The following is a 16,467-nucleotide window of genomic DNA, read 5'->3' as shown; positions in this document are numbered from 1 at the left end:
GTGTCCACACCTATGTTTTTGCTGAACACAACTTGTGACATGAAGTATAAAAAGTTTTAGTAGGAGCCTACGCTAATGATTGTGGGCCTTGTAAGCGCATGCTCAATCCATAGACAGCGATGGCATGAGCTCCTGCTAGCAATGCAGTCCTTGCCTATGATCCACTAAACTATTTACACACAGGAAGAGGTGCCTTCTCATGTGCCTGCTCTCAGCACTAGCTGCAATAAATGGTTAAACGCAATATATATTTGCAGTGCATGTCAATCTCACAAAATACATTCACATTTTTTATCTTTTAAATTGTCTGTGTTCAGCAAAACTGAAGAAAGCTTGTTTTCACACCCGAGCGACTCCAACTCTGCTCACATTATTATATTTGCCAATCGAGACATCTTCTCCTGCTTCAGAACTCCAATAAAGGTGCGCAAATGCTAGTTTCCCCACGTTAAAAAACAAAACTGTTTTCATATTTGAAAAAAAAAATTGTTTTTCGCATGCAATAGCAAAGAAGTACGGCCTGCCACATAGGCAAGCACCTTGTATGCCTTGCACGAAAATGGCGGCGGGGGGGGGGGGGGGGAGGGGGGGGGGGACATGGCGCAGAAGGAGGGTGTGGAGGATCGCCCTCGATTGGAGGAAGGGAAACCTGGAGAGGGGGAGGTGCGCTACCTTTCAGTAAATAGAACCCTAGGCAAACCTGCCTAGTTGTATTAGATGCCTGTAACACAGAAGGTTGAGGGTACGTCAAATGCCTCGGGCAAAATCTGCAGCTGCCGTTGAAACGAAGCCTCTTATTAAAATTGGCATACCACAAGAAATGATGTCTGACAACAGATATGCATTCATCTCCAACAAGATTAGAAATTCTTACAAGTCAAACAGAGTGCAAGCTGTGACAGCAGCAGTATACCATCCTGTGACAAATGGGCAAGTAGAAACCCATGTTGCAGAACTCAAGAGGTCACCCACCAAAACAGAACAGGTAGCGTACAGCGTCGTCTGGCCCGTTTCCTTTTTCAGCAACATTCCAGGAGTCGCAACAGCGAAGGCAATGTTCAGCCGAAAACTACCCTGCCCCCTTGAGTTGCTGAGGCCGAAGACCGGAATAGATGTCAAGGAAAATCAAGACAAGCTCAGTGCAGCACGACGCTTCTTCAGAGGGGAGAAAGTACTTCGCCGACAATTCCCGACGAAGCTGGATTCTGCGTCGTATTGGTCTATGTTGTTGGCTCATTGATGACAGCAGCAAGGTACGACATCATTTGGACTACATCCAGAAGACAACACAGGCAAAAGAGAGTTCTGCTCCATCAGCCAAGTAGGCTGTGACACAGATGACATTTGTAAACCAGATGCTTCACATGATATTGCTGAAACTGCGTCATGTGCAGCATCCCAGTCGCCCAAGTTCCAGACAACTAAACGCCAACGGTCAGGCATCCCCCTGTAAGGACTTCCTCCTGGGTGGAAGGATTGATATGTTGCAATAGAAAAGCTACCATCGTCAGGAACCGCACAAACAGCGATGAGCACCAGAGCATGTGCAAGTGTGCGACACACGTAAACACTCCGGCAAGGGACTTTGAACTGAACGGACGGTGGGCCTAGTTGGCAGTCTCTTATTAATGCTCTTGGGTAATTAAAGTAACTATGACTTCTCGAACGTAACAATAAATTGGATGATCTATGGTGGGCCAGCCATAGCAAAGACTCTCTAAATAAATGGTAGGCAAGCAAAACACCTTCTAGTGCAAAGAGGTAACAGGTTAAACCGATGTTTCAGGTCGGTTACACTGGTAATGTGAGGAGTCACGAGCTATGAATCTAGAGGCTTTGTTTTGAAGAGATTCAATATTACCTGCCAGATATGCTGGGAGAAAATGCCAACGTACGAAAGGAAAGTTGGCAACTGGTTGACTACAGAAGAAACTTTCATAAACAAAATCGGAAATGCTGATGGGAATCCTGTTCAGATTGACGTAGAAAACATACCACTCTGCAAATGCTCTCTTCGTGATTCACCCAATGACTTCAAAGGCAGTTTTGACATGTATGCCACGGGGAACCTAAAATAGAAGGAAACGACCCAAGGACGAGGAAACAAAGACACGCTGCGGCAGGACCACTCAAACAGCAATGAAGTGAGCGATGTAAAGTTATACGACAAATCCAGTGGCCACGGCAACTCGAAGTGGGCACCCTAGGGTGCAGACACAACAAACCGCCACACTATGTATCGTGAAAGGACACCCAGGGTGTTTGACTTCCAAGTGCTGATGCAAGTCACCGTACAAACTGGACTATGTGAGGCTTTGCGATGGGTGTCCTAGGTTCTTCAAACAACCCAGACACCGCAGCATAGCCAACTAAGGGAGGCTTCAAGCACTACAGATAGAATGACCACGGCAAGCTCCCTGCTTGTGCCCACCTACAATCCACCGTGGGATGCCCAGCCCCTACAGTGAAAATATGGCTGAACAAGATGACCACTTAGCTGTAGCCTACGGATGTAGTAACTAGCAAACAACCTGTTTCACTCTCAAAAAACTTCACGGCATGTCCAAAGCATGGTAAGACAGATTGGCCACTGTTCAACGAACCTGGGACAAATAAAAGGCAAAAATGAAGAAGGCCTTCCCATCGGTATCAGGTTTCCAGCAGAATGAGTGCGCAATGAGAAGAAAAAGTCAGAATTACATACTTAAACGATCCATTGAGCCCTCACAAACTGTAAACTACCCACAGAACTGGTGGTCCACGGCTGCACCATTTGGCCCAAAAATGTTAGATGTCTCAACCAGAACAAAGAAACAACCAGTTCTGCATGCACTACGTTAATCACAGAAAAAGTATGGTGGCATCTTGTACTACCAGAGCATGCAATGGCCCAGCGCGCAACTGCAGCGATGAAGACGCGCTGCAGTTGCGCGTTCGGCCACTAGAGTGGTCGGAAAATACTCTATGCCATGCACACCGGTGTTCCTGCTGACTGCGATTAAGGTAGTAAGCACACATACAGAATCATGCAGGTTTCTGAAGTTTAGAAGCGTGATCTATGCCTTGCGATGGCGTCCTCCAGCTGTGGTTTCACGCCACACTTGCTGCTGAGAGTGTCATGGGACTGCCGGTAAGCAGCCCTCTCGGCAATGGCGTAGGTGGGCCACCGAACCAAGCACCCCAGCACAGCGTCAATCAGCTTCTGCACATAGTCTACGAAACAAAAGTAGTGTGAAAAACCATTATAAATTGTACATTGCTGTTTTCCATGCATTGATTTTTTCCTATCTAAAGTAGCAGCTGAAATGTCTTAGTATGACCTCTTTTCATTGCTTAAAACACAACTTTTGTATTTAATACTTGCACTCATGATCACAACTTTATGAATATTACAAAGTGCTTAAAACTCAGATCCTCACCATATGTGACTGCTTCTTTGGCAGGCACAACAGTCCATCGCCTGTCCGCCTTGGAGCACTTCTGATGGAACCTTGGATTTCCATCTTCGTCGATCAAGACGTCCCTGTCCGCATTATGGTTGAAGTGCAGGGCCGCGATGTAGGTGCTGCAGTTAAAATGTGAACATATCTGAATGGCTGTTTTCAAAATAATGACATAAATATTTTGCACTTGCAGTTACATTGTCTAGTTCTATTTTTCTTACCGTGATAGCATTCCCTCAAAGAGGAACTTGCTCGACTTCGGGGCAAAGTGGATCAGGACTGCATGAAAAGACTCTAGTCCAAACGTCTGCTCCTTTGGCGACAGGAATGGGATGTCCCTCAGGAGGTGCGGTGCCATCAGGATAGCTTCCAGCTTCTTGAATGTCTCAGTGCCTGGGCAAGTTTAAAAGCAGAACTTTGTTATGGAAGCCATCAATTATTATAATAACATTGGTAATCCAGTGTTAGGTAAGAGATATTTCATGTAGAATACAAAGTAACTTACAGCTAATGCACTTCATATAAAGTAGTAACTACAATAAGTAAAGTGCTCCTTAAGTAATATTAATTAAAAGTATTGGACGGTGGTCCCCAAACCAGTTGCAGTCAGTCACGTCTCGTTGATATGAACAGCCTCTTTTCTCCAAAAACGCTGTTTATAAAGTGACTCATTCACAATAACAAGACAAAAAATGCATGTATTTACCTGGTTCGTCACCAAAAGCTGTTTATATTTTGGGTATTATTTACATAAACAGAGTCAATATTAATTGGACATGACTGTGTGCTGAATGCATGAACTGTGCCTTATTTCAATGGAGCCCTGCCCAACTAAAACCGAACCAACAGCTCCATGACTCAGCACAATGGGACAGGCTGAGCAGGGGAGGCCACTTGTTGAGGTTGATTACTGCAATTTTACTGGCTTTAGTATCAGCACATCTCTCCACTCCCTCACTCACCTGGCCATAGGTAACTGCCAAAAACTGTCAGCTAGTGGATGGCTCATTCAGTAATCATTTAATCTTTTTCTGGGGTTGTGCAAGTCGCAGAACATCTGTCTGGAAAAGCACCGCAGAACATCTGACTGGAAAAGCAAACAGGTTGTTTGCTAGCTGCTGCTGGGAAAAGTATTTCCCAGCAGCAGCTATCATCACTCTTGTTATTGAGTGAGTACCTTTCCCCATTTGAGCCGGTTCAATAAGTGGCTGGTTAGGCTTTCACCAGGACAACCATCTCACGAGATCAAACACCAGTAATTAGGATGACTGCCGAATTCCTGGAAAAATTGCAAGCAGACGCGATACATCGGAGCTCGGGCCACCATACCAGCGTGAATGGAGTGATTCAGTCAACATGACCGGCAATAGACCATATGCGAAACTGCTTGGTGGTCTGGCACCACTGTGCATGCGGCCATCTTGGTAACATCAAGTATCTTCAGTTTCGGTTTCTCAGCATTTCCAGAACATGGGCGCTTGGCCACTAGGTGTGAATCAGAAACTTTTTTGTTTTCTGACTTCCGATCATCCAACGTGGACAAAAAACTAGGCTGTCATGCCTTTCATCTCTTCACTTCACTTTATTACCTTAAAGACCTCCCCATGAGGGGTACTACATCTCCGAGAGCACTTTTAAGTCTTTTTTCGATGCAAATACCAATGAAGTTGTTCTGTTTCCGGGTAGACTGCTCCATGCCAATACATGCGACTCAAGGTTAGCTTTTTTTTTATTTGTTACTGGCGAAAGGTTTTTTTCTTTTTTTTTTGTAAAGCTTTGTGTTTTTTTTAAGAAAACCGTGCCCTAAACAATATTTTTCAGGCATTGCGAAGAGCTCAAATTGGTTTCAGATAGCATTGACCTCAACACGTGCAGTTGACGGATGTTGCGCTATTAATCAAGATTTGTTCAACCCTGGCAGAATAACTGCACTAACTTTCTCAAAACTACTTTGCACTAAACAAAAATTTTACCTCAACTACAATATCCCACCCCCCTCAGAAAAAGAAAAAGTGATTGTAAAATGAAGGTGGCACCGTCCACGTGGCTTCATTCGACGTCCGCAATGCAAGTTTTCGCGACCGCCGACATAGAAGTTATAGCCACTGCGATGACACTAAGTTGAACATGGCGTTCAACCAAAAAGACAGCAAAATCCCATCTCTGTGAGTGTTGAAACAGATACGTCGTCCGTGTCTGTTGTGTTTTCTATTTTACATGAGCGTGCTTTAAATATTCACGAATATTATATCAACAAACTCTCCTAGCTGTTTAGTTTTAGAGGTGTTTTACAAACCTCGTGTGCCGACGCCAGATCAAGTGTATAGAAATCGCTGCAAAGCAATGAAATTGTTTCCTGGCTTTCTAAAGTAATTAAATTTTTTTTTAAGTATATGACATTAAAATGTGGGCTCTGTGGTGCTTTTAGCTTTTGTTGTTCACTGTTGACCATACGCATCTTCAATTATGATTAGTGGCGTGAAGTATTAAAACTGTCATCCTCTTGCTTCGCTTAACAGCCTTGGTCTCGTCCGCATACATTGAGCTGCTTGCACACCAAGAAAAACGCAAACCGACACTACAACGTGAAAAAAAAAGGTTCAGAAAGAAATTTGGTACAAGTTCGTGAAAAGATTAGGGCCCAGTTGTCAATGGCTTAATGTGCGATAACATCCACATGTTTCTTCGCGTTTTCACCGATTGTTTTTGTCAAAAGCTGCAACTCAAGTAACAAATAAAAATAAGAAAAAATTGGGAACCCTGTTCATGTTCGTGTTCACGGTATGCACAAATCGAAGGTTCATCGCTGCATCCGCAGCAGAACGCAGCAACGAGTTGGCATTGCATCTCTCGCACGAAGCGTGGTCACTTGTTTACATGGGGTCTTTGTCGGTCGGGTCACTGGTTTCGTTTTCTCGCCACTACCAAACTTTTTGTCCTTTGACTCGCATCACCCGACCGAACACAAACGGTCCGTTGTAAGAACCTTTTTATCACGTTGTGATGCAGTGTGCTCTAACAAGCAGCTACAGTTGCAAGAGGTAGAAAATGTGGTTGGTGCGTTAGAGCGGCGCCATTATCCGAGGACGTCTATTAACAATACGCAGAGGCGAATGCAGCGGGGAAGGGGGAGTGAGTCACGAGTGCGGGCAACGTCTATTGTATCTATTCCCTATGTCCAGGGCGTGTCAGATGCTGTTCGGAGAGCTTTGCGCCCGCTGGGCGTACAAACTGTTTTTAAACCACATTATACCTTAGCGAATGTGTTCCCGAAACCGAAGGACCGCACCTCTGCAGACGGTCAGAGTGGGGTCGTATACAAAGTGCAGTGTGGGGATTGTGACGCAACCTACATCGGCGAAATGGGCTGAAAGATGGCAACGAGATTGAAAGAACACAAAAGGGACGTTGCCAAGGCCACCCATGCCACGCGGTCCAAGACGGAACTTGTCGAACACTGCTGGACGACAGGACACAGTTTCGACCTGGACAATGCGACGACGCTGGCCCGAGAACAAAGGTGGGGGCAAAGAAAATTCGTCGAGCCCTGGTTCATTCGCCGTGACTCATCGGTGTGCAACACCAACTGTGGCCCCCTGCCGGACGTTTACGGGGACGTGTGTGATAGGTAGACTGGTCGACCTCACCTCATTTGTGTCAGTGTATACTGAAGATGCCACCTGCATAGGTGGCAAAACGTCTGTACCTTTTGTTATTAATTTGTTATGTTAAGTCGGAGTAAACCTTTTCAATCATGAATTCACCCGGCTTTTGGAACATTTTTGCATCTACCAAGATGGCGGACGTGGTTCTCGGCACGCTACTGATGGCGCTCTACATTTCGCATATGGTCTATTTGCAGATAGCAGCAGCACAGCTAGCCTTTGAATTTTTTCTAATTTGTCTATCTTCTTAGGACTCCATACCACATTCGCATACTCCAAAATAGGACATATCACTGTTTTGTAAGCAGTTAACTCTGCGTCTCTAGTAGCGTTATTTAGCTTCCATTGTATGAAGCATAGACCCCGATATGCCCAAGATATGCTTTACAAAGTACTTCAAGGACTCTCCAAACAACTGGGTAAAACTTGCCTTCCTCGAGCCAGAGACGATCAGAGATCTTGCCGTGTTCACAGGCTGGGTGTAGGGGATCAGGGTGCTCATGGACATTGATCATGTGCCTGATCAAGGACACCCACTTGGCCAGGACGAGCTTGCCGTCCCCATCACTCGTGCGAGCACACCAGTGGAGGTGCCGGATGATGGTTTTGATCCACTTCAGAAGTACACTGTGCTTCGTTCCTCGGGCCACAGCGACGATCTTCTTGTTAACACCTAAAAACCAGTGTATTTAACTTATAAGAACATGTTATCGAGTGCACAATGACAAAACCACAGTTCTTGGAAGCTCTGGTTTAGAAACTTTTGCTATGCTCTCAGAGAGCTTTGGCTGGGAAGAACTGAAGCACGACAAACATGGTATGGTTTATTGTTGTTGCTGTCGTTGGTTGCAAGATTTTTGGTGCAAGATCATTATTGGCCATACTCTGCCAAACTAAATACATTAAAGGGTGTAAGTAAGAGTGCACTATGACAATAAACAGGTATATAGCTAGAGTTCTGCATTTTATGATAAATGAGATTTTCTGATAGATCCGATCGGTGTCTGAGTGGTCTAGCGCACACCAGCTCAGAGCACGTGGAGCGAAAGCTCGCGCTGCAGAACCCAGGTATCCTGGGTTCAATCCCCGCTCCTGCCCATTTCGATCTGGATGAGCATCATACCGGCGTGCGGTCGTGTATCACTACTGCGTGGTGCACGTTAAAGACCCCAGGCTAGCCAATGTACTGCACTGGCTAAATTGCTCATAAACTGACAGACAAGTCGCACGTTGAGGCTGTAGAAACATACAACGGAAAAACACAGGGAGGCAAAAATATTGAGGATTCGGATACACCCGAAAACTCGAAATTTGAGGGCTACCAGTTGTAAAAATTTGAATGGTATATATTTTTTGCTTGAATTGCGAGATATTGAATGCTTCGCACAAAAACAGGGTATCCTTCTTACGACAAAAGTCGAACATGTCTGGCCTGGCCAGCTACTCAGCATCTGGTCTTACAGTTGGACAAGTATCTTTTCTAGACATGCAAATATCTTGTAGTGGCCTCCATTTGCTGCAGACAGTCTTTATGCACCTATTTGCACATTCCCTTGTCGCATCCATGTTGACAGGGGTGTAAACTTCAAGTAGGCTTTCTCAGTAACAGCATGTGGTGACCAGATGCAAGCTATCTGCTGGTTAAGCTAAGAAATATCTGTCCCTTTCAAGACTAAAGTAAAGTAATTGTGTTGTGTGTATACCAGAAGTTAGTCAGCCCCAAGGGGCATCTGGTGTCTCAGCTGTAGATGAACTGCTAGCCTGGGGTCTTTAACGTGCACCACGCAGTAGTGATACACGACCGCATGCCGGTACGATGCTTATCCGGATCGAAACTGGCAGGGCTGGGGATCGAACCCAGGATCCCTGGGTTCTGCAGCGCGAGCTTTCGCTCCACGTGGTCAGATTTGGTGCGCGTTAGCCCACTCAGCCACCGATCCCCCTTTTCAAGAATCGTTGCAGCGTTTATTGCTTCTAAGTTTTTCTGGATGCAAGTTAGCGCAAAGAATGGAAAATTTGCCCTTCCCATCACTGAGTACTGGAATTCTAATTGGCACATACTGCTGCAGATACATTGGCTTGAGACAAGTGAGAGGATTTAAATATGTGCATGCATTTATTTCCAAAGACATTTATTATCATCATAGACGGCTCAGCTCTTATTGTGTTGTCTATGCAATTTTTATTCTAATGAATCTACTAACTGCAGTCCCCTACCTCCGCCAAATGATTTATAAACCAAAAAACTCCCAATTTTTGCAGGCAACAAACGAAATCTTTGAATATCTGAATTTAAAGGGCAGCTCAGGTCCATCTTTTTTTAATTTGGGATTACGACTGTTCTTAGCTAAGGCAGCATCCCTGAATTGCAAGGTATTGTGCGTAGTTTTGTAAATATCACAGCTCGAAGTTTGGTTTCGGGCGTCTATAAAAAACCTGAAACTACCTGCCAGAGGGATGGCAACACTGATCATCAGACGTACAGCCACGACTCAACATCACCGTGGTGCTGCGGCACGCAGTACAACGTGCAGAATCAACTGCAGCTCCAGTGTGACGCGATGTCACAAGGGTGCTGTGCCAGTGCTCCTTGACAAAGAGCTAACCTGCTTGCCGCCCAGTAAAGGGCAGCTGGTCTCATCTTTAAAATTGGTTTTAGTGGAGTATGCAACTTCACTTTGGCGCAATATTTCGGCTGTGATCATATTTCGTGCCACTAAAACTAAGCGATACCAAGTCATTTATTTTGATTCGTTTTCGACCAGAGTTACTTTTTAAGATAAAGAGTACTCTGAAGAACACTCGGATTTCGCTCAAAATTGAACTTAAAAAATGCCGCACCCTAGCTGTAGTTTCTGTAAAATGCCTATATCTTCAAGAAAAACTACAAGATGTTCACAAATGATACGAGAGGCTGATCCCTTCGGGAGAGGACGGAGTGGAATAGAATAGTCACCAACATTATCGAAATGTTCTGCTGTTTTCTATTTTTGCTACGCCTGATGTCTAAAAATCACATAATCATAGCTGCACATTGCCCACTGCTACAGTTGCTGGAGTGAGGAAGCTCCCACAGTAGTTTATGTGTGCACAGCTGGGGGCATCCATCGATGGGTCAGAGAAATTCCTAGATGGGATACTGATGAAGTTTCCGGGCCCAAACTATCAAAAGACTGTTATGTAATTAACATTGTCTCCGAAACACCATCTACCTTTGTATTTAAATTGTTTGTACTGAACATGTGCCAATATTTCTTACACTCACACACTCAGCCCTCCCAAACCACCATATGAAAGAATGAGGTACCACTTTGTAATTAGCTTATTTTTTAATGAAATTATCTACTAAACTTAAGAACTAGTGCAAAGTCTGGCCACTATAACCATAAACAGAAAACGAAAATTTCATATTGCATCGTGCATACAGACGTAGGAGTTACCGGAAAATACCGAAAGAGCACCCACTCATTTTTCACTGAAAACTGAATCAATCTAGACATGGGCACTTGTCCGGTCAAATTATTTGCAGAATTCCTAAGCTTGAAACATGTTAAGAGTGGATGCTTGAAGTGGGCACTTCCACGGTATCTTACAGTACAATGTTTCTCAGTCAGTTTAGACAGCAACAAAAATTCTCCCTGCGGTATTTTGCAACCTTTTCTGGCAACAGACACCACTAATCAGTTAGGCGTGTCAATTAAGCCCATGGCTATGAAGCAATCACGGTTGCTCAGAGAATTGAACTGATGAATGAGGGTTATTCTTTCCACTATAATAAAAAGTCGGTGACTTTGGAGTGTTGAATTATGAATCAATGAGTAAGTTCTTGGGAGAGCCAGGAACCACAAAGCTTAGAATCAAAAAAAGAAAAAAGAGCAGCATTTCTAAGCCAGGAATTACAGACAGCATCACCAGCCATCTGTCAGCAGCTGACAATGACTGCAGAACAAGCATAGTACCTTTGGCAACATGCCACACATCGAAATGATGTCTGATGTCAGGATGGTTCCTCCTCAGGGCAGCCTTGCCCTCGGAGTGCCGGTCTGTTACCAGCGTGTCGACCGACATGTCTTGGGCACGGAGGTAGTTCAGACACCGCTCCATCCCCTCAGTCTCCATCCTGTTGCTTGAGGAAACCTCGGTGGACTGCAAAATATTTTCAACGTGCAAGAGATCAACTTTGATCTCACTGCCACAAAATGGGCAGACGTAAGAGACAATTTGACAGTTGTCGTGCATCCTATTTGCACTGATAAGTCACTGTGTCCTGAAGAGCCCTCAAGTTTTCCAAATTAATTCTCAGTTCTTTGCCGGGTAAATCACCGTTCTCAGCTGTAGTTTCTCTGCGACTTCAACACTAAAACATTCCAGCTAGTTTTTTTAAGTTGGTCACAAGATGCCAAGTCCACAAGACAATGTAGCAGTACTTATAGCGTAATGCCTTACTTTCACAAGCTCAGTGTGCAGGACACGGTTGGTGGACGTCTCCAGCAACGTGTATGTGCCGAAGTCTGCGGAGTGGCCTGGCGTATCAGCCCTCCCGTCTCCAGCAAGGCACAACCGCTTTCCTCGAAGACCATCGAGGAGCGTTGCTTGCTCGGAGTGCCAGACCTACGATAAATGAGAATGTACAGGTGAAACCCCATCTGCTATTGCAAAAATTTAAAATTGCCACACCTCAGTGACTGCAGGCAGCAGGTAGCAGCGCTGGAATGCGAAGTACTGCGTCTTCTGCAACGACTGCATGCCCATAAAAGAAAACAGTCGCAACACCTTGGTCGGGCTGCTTCCTGAGAACAGGATTGCAGAGCACACTGAAATGTTCCCCATTGGCTTCCTGTTCAAAACAGGCTGGCTGCGCCAGGTTCGAGAGTGTGATAGGGGACATGTCACTTCAGCCCGAACCATCGTGCCCACAAAGTCCAGCTTCACTTTGCATTCTGGTGCACCACAGACCAGGCACCTGTCGAGCAGCTCCCTCAGGCACGAATCGAAGACGAGGAACTTCGGCTCGTAAATCTGCTCTGGCTTCGGTGGTGGACATGGTGCACTGGTCCTGGAATAAGATGCAAACAAAACGTGATAAAGATATGTGCTGTATCCAAGGGGCTTCTTAGTTGCATTTTGAGATTATGTGCATGCTTTGACTATTTTGGGTCAGAACTTGATTAAATAAAGCAGATATGATGTATTAACTCTGAGTATTCCACACATTGAAGAGCTTCTAAAAAGACAGCTTCTTTTGCTGTCCTTCTACCTCATTACTGCCGTTTTTAACCTGTAAATTGACAAGTATTTTTACTCGGAAAGAATACAGAAGATTAAGGTGACAATTCTGCATCTAATCATCAAGGTAGGCAAACTTGTTTACAGTGTAATAAATTTATTACCAACATTTAGATAATTTAAATAACATTTAAGTACACCGCAGACAAACTAAGAACGGAATAACGCAGCACAACAAGCGAGGGGGCAGGCAGCGAAATTCACCATCGTTGTCAAGTCTCCGAATACACGACGAGCAGAACGAGCAGTGGCGCTACGTGCTGGAAGACAGAAAAAAGCCTTTTGAAAGTGTGGGGCACAAGCAGATCGCAATTCAAAGCGTCCCAGGCGGCAAGAGGATGAGGCCCTTCAACAACCTGAGGCGGAACGGAAACAATACGTCGCAGCCGGCATGCTTCCACATTCACAACTTGCGTTGAATGGTGTGCTGTGTGGGCCGACTCCTATTTTATGATTGTGAGCAACAACATGGAAACATTGCCACAAAGATCTCCAAATGATAACAAACATTAGAGGGACACTGACACTCCCCAAAAACATTTTTTTTATATTTTTTGCCAGGCGATTTATTCTGGTGTCACAAGTCTACCCAATCAATATTTTGCTACAGTGCCACATATATTTTAATAAAGTCAGAAAACACAACTGCTCAAGACCACAACTGGACTGGGGAGCAAGAAGAAATATAAAGAGGAGAGAGTTGCCGTAAGTCATGTGGCTGTGCAACTATTATTTATTTTTTTTTTTTCAATCAACATATTTAAAAATTTTTAGAAGTCACAAAAAATGGGTATCATACTTTTTTTTTCTAGTTTTAATATTGAGTGTGTGTGCCTTCGATGACCCACGACTTTAATTATCTGTGGTGGTTGTGTCTAAACCACAGACAACGGCACGTGATTGCGGATAAGAGAGTGAACGCGACTCAAACCGGCCAGTTCTCGATCAATGGTTTTCGGGCTCAATAATCAGTTCTGCAATTCATTTTTAATGTACCACCTCTAGCCTGTGCGCCACATCACTGCCTTGATTCCAGTTAGGAAAAAAATAAACTGGCTCACTCATCATCAGACTCGTCCATGTCCCACTCCTCCGGGCAGAATGGTGGATCTTTGCTGAATTGCCTGCATGTACAAAAATTTTTTTTTGTGTATCTAAGCATGATAAGGTTGTAGTAACATACTCGTTAAATGGTTATGCATATCACAAATAAACTGCCTCCCAAATGAAAAATCAAAAAAAAAATTCTGCTGGTACAAGTTGCAATTTAACTTGCACAACTTCAGAATCTCTAGTGAACACAGAATACTCATTGGTCTCAGAATTTTCGGCAGCAGCCTCTAGCAGATCTCATTGCAAACTAAGCATAGGCCAACCAGTTGAAGGTTGTGTTCATGCTGTTTGTGGTTGTTGATATCTTTTGTCACCTTCAAGCAATATGGTGCCATGCTTTTAGATTTCAGTTAGTGAGAGTGACTACCATTGATGAGGAACACAAATAAAAAATACTAAGACACTTTATAGACTAGTATACTCACATGTCATGCCCTTCATCGAGTGCACAGTCTGCCTCATCCACGTGATCCCTGCAAATGCATTGAAGGAACTAAAGGTTTCTGCATATTTGATGAAATATATAAATGTCTGTCTAAAGCTGCAGGGAGCCTCCCAAATTGGAGCACTATAATGCAGATACCACCAGTGGGGCATGGAGGCAGTACTATAGGAATGAAACAACAGGCAGGTGTTCAACATGGTGTGAACACTTGCATCACTGAAATAGCTGCCTCTGTGTAAGAAATGTCACACTTGTTCTTTCCTCTTAGTGCCTGGAGAGCACACTTCACTAAACAATGAAGACATGCAAGTCAGACTGATGTATTGTCGGGTGTTCCTAGCACTGTATTTTGTGGTGTTTTCACTGCAAACAGGCGACTATGTGCCCTGCACATGACTGCACCATTTCTGAGGGTCGTGTGACACTCGCATGACATTGTATTGTATCTGATGGCTTGTAGCGACCGCTGTGGACAATCGTGAGGTGAAACAAAGTATGGCCATTTCTCTCCAATTTCAAAGGTTTTCCGAATACCCCGCATGCACCTTTTGCATCCCAAAAGCAGTGTCCGATGATTAAACCTGATGGGGACGGCACCCAGGAATGAAAGCATCCCATGCCCCATGCCAAATGCTAAAGCCGTGTCTCAGAGGGACACTGCTTTGAAAATTAAGCATATCACATATATCGAACACCTTAATAATATCCCCATCCCACCATGCCAGACATATTCTTAGAAAGCTGATGTACTTAAAATGGTTGAGGTCCTGGTATACAGTGCAATCCACTTATAATGATACCTCTAGCCACCTCTAGCCTGTGCACCACCTCTTGCCTGTGCACCACATGCACCACATGCAGCACATGCACCACATACTCATCCAAGTGCTTCCAAGGGTCATCAGTAAAGTGACATGCAGGTGGTGCCTGCGAGGGTGGCCCTTGAGCGGCTCCAGTGCTGTTGGTCTGGGTGCCCACATTGCAGATTGATGGCTCTGTTTGAGTACCTAAAAAGCAGTGCGTTTTAACATGTTTCAGGTAAATGTGTGGTTTGCATCACAATACAAGAGCTGCTTCTAAGAATAACAGGCGGGTTTAGGTTTTATCACTGTACAAAAAAGCATGTAAGAGTATAAGGGGGGATCGGTGGCCGAGTGGTCTAGCGCACATCAGCTCAAAGCATGTGGAGCGAAAGCTCGCGCTGCAGAACCCAGGGATCCTGGGTTCGAGCCCCGTCCCCCCCCCCCCCCCCCCTGTTTCGATCTGGATGAGCATCGTACTGGCGTGCGGTTGTGTATCACTACTGTATGATGCACGTTAAAGGGGTGCTACAACGAAATTTCGGCGCTTATTTTTTGGTCTATATATGTTCAAAGGAGCAGTATCACATCGAACACACCGATATGTTGTTAAAAAAGTCACGAAAAGGAATTTTAAAACAAATTAAACGACTAGCAAAGAGCACCTGGTGGATGTCACTAACGCCTCGTTTGTAATGCCCATCTAGGAACCTTGACAGCTAGTGACGGTGAGTGTCTCGCCTCCGGCCACGACGAGAGAAGAGGTGAAGGAGGAACTCCCCTCTTCCCGAGAATCCCTTTTGTGCGTCCCAGACGTCGCTATTGCCCCTCTACAATATTATAGAAGATTAACCCGTCACTCAAAATTCTTACAAAAGCAGCTGCTTCGGTGGCTGGAACGACTAGGCCATCCTCGACGTCAGCTTCGCGGTAGCTTTGCTCGTCCCGAGACGACCTACGTCACGACTGCGTTGGATGTCACGTGCTCTAAGCTGGGCCTTCCCTGAGCGCTTGCCAGAATGGGCCGTTTATAACAAAAAATAGAGCCACCGGGCTCAAAATACAAACGTGCGATTGTCATTTACTGATATTGTGGATGATATTCAACCTATTTTTGAGCACGACGGATATATTTCAAATTTCGTTGAAGTATCCCAGGCTAGCGGTTGTACCGCACTGGGTAAATTGCTCATCTACAGCTGGGAGACTCGTCGCCCGTTGAGGCAGACCAAGTTCTAGGCTGTATAAACATACACACAACCCAATTACAGTAAAACCTCGTTATAACAAAATGGGATATGACAAATTAATGGATATAACAAAGCAATCATAATTCCCCTTGCTTGAGTAATTGGAAGACATGGACATTGGCTATAACAAACTAATGGTTATAACGAAATAATTACAACCGCTCTTCTTTATAACGAGGTTTTACTGTATTATTAAGAGTATAAACTATGACAGTTGCAAGATGGCATAAAAACTGCCCACAACGTCCACTTTTGTCTGTCAATCCCACATTCACAACCGTGGCGACTGGAACAGTGGCACAGCAATCAATTATATGATAGCTTGGCAAGCAGCATACAAAGAACAGACACGATAGCTTGTAGTGGTATCCCAAACGTTCCCAAATGCCAGCTGCTGCGCGAATTTAGGTATGCTAGCCAAGAAACGCTCCGAGCATGTGAATCCACCTAAAGATGCAAAACTGC

At 44.7% G+C, this 16,467-nt stretch overlaps 1 protein-coding gene across 1 annotated transcript; it reads right to left on the bottom strand.

Annotated features, from left to right (window-relative positions):
* Positions 1-2,990: 2,990 nt before the first annotated feature.
* LOC115318551 lies at positions 2,991-13,842 on the bottom strand. Its single transcript, XM_042290468.1, has 9 exons — positions 13,771-13,842; positions 12,014-12,164; positions 11,786-11,898; positions 11,555-11,719; positions 11,068-11,254; positions 7,539-7,781; positions 3,665-3,836; positions 3,420-3,565; positions 2,991-3,213 (listed from the first exon to the last, which is right to left on the bottom strand). Exons 1-9 carry the CDS (start codon positions 13,840-13,842, stop codon positions 3,044-3,046), a joined length of 1,419 nt encoding a protein of 472 aa, XP_042146402.1. The 3' UTR covers positions 2,991-3,043.
* Positions 13,843-16,467: the final 2,625 nt, after the last annotated feature.

This window comes from Ixodes scapularis, unplaced genomic scaffold (assembly GCF_016920785.2).
Source record: "Ixodes scapularis isolate PalLabHiFi unplaced genomic scaffold, ASM1692078v2 PGA_scaffold1__304_contigs__length_218370807, whole genome shotgun sequence".
Lineage (NCBI taxonomy): Eukaryota > Metazoa > Arthropoda > Arachnida > Ixodida > Ixodidae > Ixodes > Ixodes scapularis.
Note: the sequence above shows the minus strand (reverse complement) of the source record. Positions and strands in the feature narration are given on the sequence as shown.

What these genes read in the sequence shown, in the direction of transcription:
- LOC115318551 (XM_042290468.1), bottom strand. Translation starts at nt 13,842, where the DNA reads ATGGCACCATATTGCTTGAAGGTGACAAAAGATATCAACAACCACAAA. An exon ending in TGTGTGGCATGTTGCCAAAG is followed by an intron (nt 7,782 to 11,067) that starts GTACTATGCTTG and finishes ACTGGTTTTTAG; the next exon opens with GTGTTAACAAGAAGATCGTC. An exon ending in TCGTCTCTGGCTCGAGGAAG is followed by an intron (nt 3,837 to 7,538) that starts GCAAGTTTTACC and finishes AAACTTGCCCAG; the next exon opens with GCACTGAGACATTCAAGAAG.